The sequence below is a fragment of the Erythrolamprus reginae genome, chromosome 3 (assembly GCF_031021105.1).
Source record: "Erythrolamprus reginae isolate rEryReg1 chromosome 3, rEryReg1.hap1, whole genome shotgun sequence".
NCBI classification, from domain to species: domain Eukaryota; kingdom Metazoa; phylum Chordata; class Lepidosauria; order Squamata; family Dipsadidae; genus Erythrolamprus; species Erythrolamprus reginae.
This window is the reverse complement of record NC_091952.1, coordinates 107,757,829-107,766,100: the sequence shown is the minus strand read 5'-3', so window position 1 is coordinate 107,766,100 and position 8,272 is coordinate 107,757,829. Positions and strand designations below refer to the sequence as shown.

At 37.5% G+C, this 8,272-nt stretch overlaps 1 protein-coding gene across 1 annotated transcript in view; it reads right to left on the bottom strand.

The window, feature by feature from the left end:
* Positions 1-1,151: 1,151 nt before the first annotated feature.
* CDC73 (cell division cycle 73) overlaps positions 1,152-8,272 on the bottom strand; it is a 132,712-nt gene continuing 125,591 nt past the window's right edge. The window contains exons 16-17 of the mRNA XM_070746337.1: positions 6,327-6,468; positions 1,152-2,756 (exon numbers count right to left, since the gene is read on the bottom strand). Of these exons, the coding sequence (XP_070602438.1) occupies positions 2,720-2,756; positions 6,327-6,468 (179 nt within the window). The 3' untranslated portion in view covers positions 1,152-2,719. The remainder of the gene's footprint in view (positions 2,757-6,326; positions 6,469-8,272) is intronic.

The following is an 8,272-nucleotide window of genomic DNA, read 5'->3' as shown; positions in this document are numbered from 1 at the left end:
TTTTCCGGAGCAAGAGAACAAAGTGCCCAAACGCCCAAAATGTAATGCACATGTGGCACGTGTGGCATGTGAGACCCAATGACCAGCTAACTGGGGGGGATGCTTGCACGGTGGAGCTGACCTAGGGTGACAGCTTGTGTGCCCACTGAGAGGACGCTGCATGCCACTTGTGGCACGCGTGTCATAGGTTCACCATTATGGTCCTACACTAACTGAAATAATATGAAAAAGTATAATACAACTCTTAAATGCGGCCCTATTAGCAAATTCAATTGTTAGCAGGCTTCTCTCATCAGTGTTTATGTCAGGAAATAAGCCCTTTACTGTGCATGTGCAGATATTTATTTGCTATGGGAGGGTATTTATGGTTCTGCTGGATTCAATTAAGGGTTCATCCATTGCAGCATTTGATTTCTGACTAGGAGCAATCAGATGTCTCTTAAGAAATTCATACAGTATAAGGGGTTCTAGTTTTCAGAAGCTTGAATTATGTCTCTCTTTAGCTACAATAATTGAACTATGCTATCACCTCATCTTCTAATACTGATTCCTGTGTGCTTATTACAGCATGCATTATGTGCAACAGGTCTTTGCACTTGAGTAGTTTTGAATAGAGTTTTAGGAGATACAGCTGCCACTTCTTTTTCAAAAACAATGAGATTAAATGACTTGTGTGTGTACTCTTTTTCCCTATTCATTCTGATCACAAGCTACAGAAGTAGAAGTGATTCTTAGATGGATCTGTCTTTCCAATGAAGTAACACACTGTTTCACATGATAAGCTCCAAAGGCACTCTGAAAAATAACATCTTTAAACCATGGTCTTTTGAATTTCTATCCACAGGAGTGAGAGTGTTTCAAATTACAATTGTATAAAATGTTAAAACCATTACATTATATTTTTCCCACGTTTGTATAAACTTTACTGTGTACAAACAACTGTTTTTATTGTACTCCAATATTTAAAGGTAAGAGCAATTTTAGTTCTTCATAAATCAAAGTGCTGGAAGATTCAATATTGAATTCAATATCTGAAGCCTCTTTTTATTTTGAAGACATGTTGCATTCCTGTTTTAGTACACCTATGTAGTTGTAGTGATTTCCTTTCAAAAGTACTATTACTGTGGATTCTGATAACAGAAAAACCTTCCTGAAAAGCTGAAAACTTTATTCTTGCTGTAACTACAATAAAATTGAAATCACAGTCTCAGTGTACCAGAAATAAATATGAAAAGAATTCAAAGTACATCCTAAAAATCATTAGGAGAAAATTTATAAAGTTCACATTTCATTAGGAAATGTTACATGATAAACAATTTAGAGAATGATCTAAAGCAAAACTAAAGAAGAATATATAGAATATTTTACTTTAGTCAGATGCTCAGCATAAAAACATGGTTCTGGATTCAACCCCCCCAACTCCAAATTATTTCACCCCCCCCCCCCCCAATCCAGGTCAAAATAAACAATTAGGGCAACTCTGTCTGTGCACTGGTTTGCAGCATTCAACAACTATATTATAAAATACAAACACACAGAAATAACATTTCCTTGCTCTCTTGTGCTCCTTTCTTGATCAAGTAAAACATGTTCTTTGGTTACTGTTTTTTTTAAATGGAAATGCTGAGCAATCATTATTGTAATGTTTGAGAATCTACGTTTTCCCTGCAATTGAGATATTACATTGAGCAGGATCCTGCCTTATAATCAGATTTACAACCTGAGAAGGAAAGTTCCTGCTGCATCTTCTTTTTATACCAGTGCTAAGTCTGGGGGGGGGGGGGGGGGGGGAATGTTGATAATGAGTGTAGAGTAAAATGTGCTCTTTCTATGGAATCAGGTCTGGTTCTCATATAGTTAAAATAATGGGAGTAATACAGTTAACCTCTGGGATTAGAAGAATAGATTTTGCCAATTCTGATTTTTAAAAATCCCAGATGCCCCAAATATAATGTATTTGTATATACAGCATTCCATATATACTTCAATATGGGGGGGGGGGGGGTTCATAAAAAGACACAATTTTAAAAGAAATGTTTGCATGGAAAATGTTGCACTTCAAATGTATTCATAATGACTTTTTTTACAGTTTTGGTAAGTTATCATTATAAGAAAAAAAAGGGGTTTTTTTGTTTTCCTCCCTTTTTTCAAAGACAGAAACAATGTACAATACATATACAAGTTGACAATCTGATTAAGCTAAAGCAATCTTCACTTAGCTCAGTTCCTAGAGTTCTTTAGACTATAAGATAATAACAATAAAAACAAAATGTTTTTCACAAATGAAACAATCAAAGAACCAAGAACTATGCTTAGAAGCGAAGTAGTTTAGAACATCCATCTCTATTTCTATATATACATACACACATAAGTTTGTAACCTTCCATGAAAATCAACCTATATTCTATTGAACAAAAAATAATTGTAAAAAGTTTGCTAATTTAACAAAATGGGAAAGAAATGGCTGCTATCAAAATATACAATTTGAATTGCAGGCTAAAAGGCTTATGTTATTAAAAAATAGTTTTAAGCAAAATCCTTTGCTTGTTATATAGAATTACTGTTGGCCTTTCATTGCAACGTGGTGATCCAACAACATTTTATAAAAGGTTGAATTATGACATCTTCTTTATCTGCAATATGTTCTTCACAAATGCTGACGGATTTTTTTTCCTTTCTGGATCACAATAGTTTTCAAAATGAAATGGCAGTCTAGAATTCAGAATCTCAAATGAGATTTATGCTTGACCATATACCTGGAACATAAAGAAGAGAAAACCCATATTATCATAGCTGGTACCCACATAAATTTTCAAATTGAAGCATGAATTCTCAAAAGGTAAAAATGATATATACAATTAAAAATGCAACAATTCAATTAAAATGACAAAATCAAAAAGGTACAGTGATACCTTGTCTTACGAACTTAATTCATTCTGTGACGAGGTTCGTAAGTAGAAAGGTTCTTAAGATGAAACAATGTTTCCCATAGGAATCAATGTAAAAGCAAATAATGTGCGCAAACCCATTAGGAAAATCCAAACTTTAAGGCTTAAAAAAAAAGCGTCGGGCGGTCAAAGTGAAGGCTAACGGAGACGGACAGCGAGGAGAAGCGAGGAATGGAAGTCCTAACAAAGGCTAACGCCGCCCCAAATCGCTCCTTAAATCATCCCTCCAAAGCCTTCCTAAGCCGCCCCAAATCACTCTAAAAATCACCCCTTCAAACACTTCCTATGCCGCCCCAAATTGCTCCAGAAACCACCCCTCCAAAAGCTTCCTACGTTGCCCCAAATAACTCCAAAAATCACCCCTCCAGCCGCTTCCTATGCCACTCAATCGTCTCCAAAATCACCCCTTCAAACGCTTCCTATGCCACCCCAAATTGAGGTCCTAACGAAGGCAAATGGATTGAAGAAAGGCAGCAAGGAGAAAGGAGTCATTTTGAAAGGAGAGGTGATTTTGGAAGACTTTGGGAGCAATTTGGGGCGGTGTAGGAAGCTTCTGGAGCGATGATTTGGGGAGCGATTTGGGTCGGCGTAGGAAGCCTTTGGAGGGGTGATCTTGGGAGAGATTTGGGGTGGTGTAGGAAGCTTTTGGAGGGGGTGGGTTTCTGGAGCGATTTGGGGGCGGTGTAGGAAGCGTTTGAAGGGGTGACTTTTTGATTGATTTGGGGTGGCTTAGGAAGGTTTTGGAGGGGTGATTTTAGGATAATAATAATAATAATAATAATAATAATAATAATAATAATAATTAGATTTGCATGCCACCCCTCTCCAAAGACTCGGGGCGGCTCACAACAACAGCAAATACAATAACAATGAGACAAATCCAATTAATAAAAAGTAGACTTAAAACCCCTTAATAATATTAAAAACAATCAATATAACACAGTCATAACATTCTCAAGTGCTATAGTCAGAAAAGAGGGAGGCATTAATCCCCCCATGCCTGGTGACATAGGTGAGTCTTTAACATTTTGCAGAAGACGGGGAGGGTCGGGGCAATTTGAATCTCCGGGGGGAGTTTATTCCAGAGGGCTGGGGCCGCCACAGAGAAGGCTCTTCCTGTGTCCCGCCAGCCGACATTGTTTAGTCGACGGGACCTGGAGAAGGCCAACTCTGTGGGACCTAATTGGCTGCTGGGATTCGTGCTGTAGAAGGCGGTCCTATGTGTATTCTGGTCCGATGCCATGTAGGGCTTTATAGGTCATTACCAATACTTTGAATTGGGACCGGAAACTGATCGGCAGCCAGTGCAAGCCCTGGAGTGTTGATGAAACATGGGCGTACCTAGGGAGCCCCATGGTAACTCGCGCGGCTGCATTCTGCATGATCAGAAGTTTCCAAACACTCTTCAAAAGTAGTCCCATGTAGAAAGTGTTGCAGTAGTCGAACCTCGAGGGCGATGAGGGCATGAGTGACTGTGAGGAGTGACTCCCAGTCCAGATAGGGTCGCAACTGGTGCACCAGGTGAACCTGTGCAAACACCCTCCTCGCCACAGCCGAAAGATGGTTCTCTAATGTTAGCTGTGGATCGAGGAGGATGCCTAGGTTGCGGAGCCTCTCCGAGGGGGTCAATAATCCCCCCCCAGGGTAATGGACGGACAGATGGAATTGTCCTTGGAAGGCAAAACCCACAGCCACTTCATCTTGTCAGGGTTGAGTTTGAGCCTGTTGACACAAATCCAGACCCTAACAGCCTCCAGGCACTGGCACATCACTTCCACTGCTTCGCTGACTGGAGGGGTGATTTTGGAGGTGATTTGGGGCAACATAGGAAGCTTTTGGGGGGGTGATTTTGGCAGTGAGATGGGGCAGCTGCGGGGAGCAGAGGAAGTGGAGGGCTAGAGGGGAAAGTGATAGGGAAATGGGGCAGCTCTGGCGTGGCTCGCCTCGGGACTGCAGGTACAAGCAAAAGGAGGCGGGGAATCCCGGCGGGGTGACAAGCAAATGGGAAATCCCTGTGGCAGTAAGAGAGCGCACACGCAGTAAGAGAGCCCACCCACCCGGGCTCAGGTTCGTATGGTGAAAATGGTTCTTAAGAAGAGGCAAACAAATCTTAAACACCGGGTTCATATCTCGAAAAGTTCGTATGACGAGGTGTTCGTAAGATGAGGTATCACTGTATATCCATTTGTACAAGGGAAGAAGAGTTAAAATTACATTTAGGTATCATCCATTCTGAAAACCAGTTTAGTGTAGTGGCTAAGCCTAAGGCATCAGGCAAAAAACCAAAAGAGTGTAAGTCCTAATCCCTTCTTAGGTACAGAACCAGTTCGGTGACCTAGTACCACTCACTTTCTCTTAGCCCTAAGAAAACAAGCAAACAGCTTCTGAAAAACCCTGCAAAGTAAACTACAGGGACTCATTCAAGTAGTGTCTGAGAAAAGGACGGGGAGCTAGTATGACATTTTCCAAAACTAGTGAAACTTAAGATACTATATAGATTGAGTGCAAGTGTACATTTGTTTTTATCATGAAAATCTGTATACAAAGTAGGGAGGGGGAACTAGCAGAATTTTGCATAGAGGGAATATTTGGGATCTGGTATATGATGGAGAGGAGACTTTTTTTCAGATCCATTCTTTTTAAAAATAGAAACTCAATGTAATGCACATGAAAGTTAACTGATAAACCATGCAGCATTCTATAGTCCTTAGGCTATACTAGTTTATTGATGAAATGTATACACATATAGTGATTTAATTCATAATAGGTATTGCAAATAACATAAAAACCAGAACTAAGAGAGAAAATCATATCATTTTAAAGTGGAGCATTAGAAGCTACAAAATATTCAAAAATAATTAAATTTATTTATTGCATTTATATGTCACCTGTCTCGCTCTGCAAAATAATGCTGGGAGGTTATTATATAAAATATATAATAATTTATATAATTTAAATTTATACAGGATTGGAAAATCCAATGTGTCATTTTTATTTTATAAATGTATAAAGTCACCTGACTTCATTATGAATCTGGATTGCAAATAAAACACGGCTTTAGTATATACTTTATAAAGATTTTTCTTATCTGTAGATTCCTGATCTTTAGATAACAATACAGTTATATTAAGTGGTGTGGTGGCTCAGTGGCTAAGACTCTGAGCTTATCAATTAGAAGGTTGGCAGTTAGATGGTTTGAATCCCCGGCACTGTGTAACAGAATGAGCTCCCGTTACTTGTCTTAGCTTCTGCTAACTTAGCAGTCCAAACACACCTAAAAAATGCAAGCCCCTAGAGCTGGAAACGATTGGCACATATGTGCGGGGGCTTTTAGCTTTACTTTACAGTTGTATCTTTCCCTTTCAAATGGATATTTACCTGTCCAATGTTTCCCAGAAACGCAGGAACACTGGTCTGTCCAAGTGCCGTTTGTGATAACTGAGTTCTAAAACTGTTACATCCCATTTCTGGACATTTGGATCTAAACGAACTTCATCATACTTAAGATGAAAAGCTTTAACTGTATAAAATGAAAGAGAAGGCAGAAAAATGAACCAATAATTTCCCAAACCCAAATACTTTTTGAAAAAATTTGACAGAGAAAATAGGAGACCCTACTTATATCATTTGAGAATGCAACCAGATTTGAATAAAAGTTCCATTTATGTAACAAGGAAATTTCTGGATATTTCAACATTTGTGAGGGTGGAAATATTCACATTTCCATTTCACTTGAATCCAGATAGTTCATTAATTACAGCCCATAGAAGAATAGCTTTTCACACAAAGACCAGCATGATATAAAGGGTGCCACAGAGGAATAAGACTGGAGATATTAAACATATCTTAAGCTTACTGGTCAAGCCATTAATTTCTGAGAAGATAAAATCCGTCTCTAAGAGATTAAAAATAAAACGAAAGGCCCCTACTAGGATTTCAACTCTCTGTGAAATAGTCCCAACTCCGATTCCTTCATCTGGGTTTTCATAATTCTCTGTTTGCTTCTTAGAGGAATATTTGTTGTGGCTTATTTTTATTTCATCTTTTCATAAAGAAATATTCCTTTGTTTTTTTTATCATGGCATTTGTTATAGACACTTGAGATTTTTACATGAAGTAGAAATTACATAATATCACTTGCCCAACTGCGGACAACATTTTAATCAATCAAATTCTCAAGGTGTCTTACAGTAATAATATAAATACAAAAACAATAAAAAGAAGTCAAATATACAATCTAAAACTATAAAACCCTGATTAAAAACATATAATTACCCATAAAATGTAGAATGTATGTACTTAACAAATAAATCTATGAATGTCAAACAGATATTATCAGTAGGGAAAGTTTTGTGAATAAGAACCATCCACAAAAAGTGATCTTCAAGTTCAATAGACTTGCTATAACATGTGATTATGACAAGACCTTTAAAATGGCATTCAAATAAAACATTTATGTTGGTTAAAATGCCAAAATATAAAAGTTTCAATCCCAAATGTTAACTTCCTCACAAACATCTGTGAACTAATGGGATAAAATAAATTATTTTTATAGGAGCACACAGTGCACATTCCACAGATCAAAAGCTGCAGACCTCTGGCCTAGGATAGTATTTTGGCTAGCATAAATGCTGATGTGAGATACTGCAGATGAAATCTAATCAAAGAATTGTACAATATATTTAGAGTTCTTGCATATCATTGTAATTCCTGCAAAGTTAAAAGTCTTTAAAAGCAGATTTTCATTGTTAAGAATGTAATGCTTATGTTTAAATTATGTTTCCTGGAATGAGTAGAAGATTGTATAGAACTAAGAAAATTTGTTGGGATTCAGAATGCCCCTTGATACTGTGATTCAGTTTAAAATAACCCTGATGAATAAAGCAGAAGGCAGGTAATAAGGTAGACACTTGCATTTTGTGAAGAAATATGAAAAAGGTGTATTATAATTAATAACAATGTCAACTGTTGGGTTAAACGTTTTTAGATTAGCGTTGATAGAAAACCTGAAGCCTTAGCCTCAAGGTTAGATTTGATGATGTTCTTTTGAATCATTTCTATTTACTTGTATAATTCTTTGACCATCTACTATTGGGGGTCTTCTGTTTGTCTCTTTTAGGGTATTTCAATAAAGAAACTTAGTTTTAGATCTCCACTGCTTTGGTTCATCTTTTAGGAGATTGCTTTTTTCAATGGTTTCCTCTTTTCCCCCCTTTTTTCCCCCTTCTGTTTTAAAGATGTCAGTCTACAATGAATTTTGTAATTTGATATAGGTGAACATGGTTTAAAACCCTTTTAGACTTCATATTAGAAAGAAGCAGTTT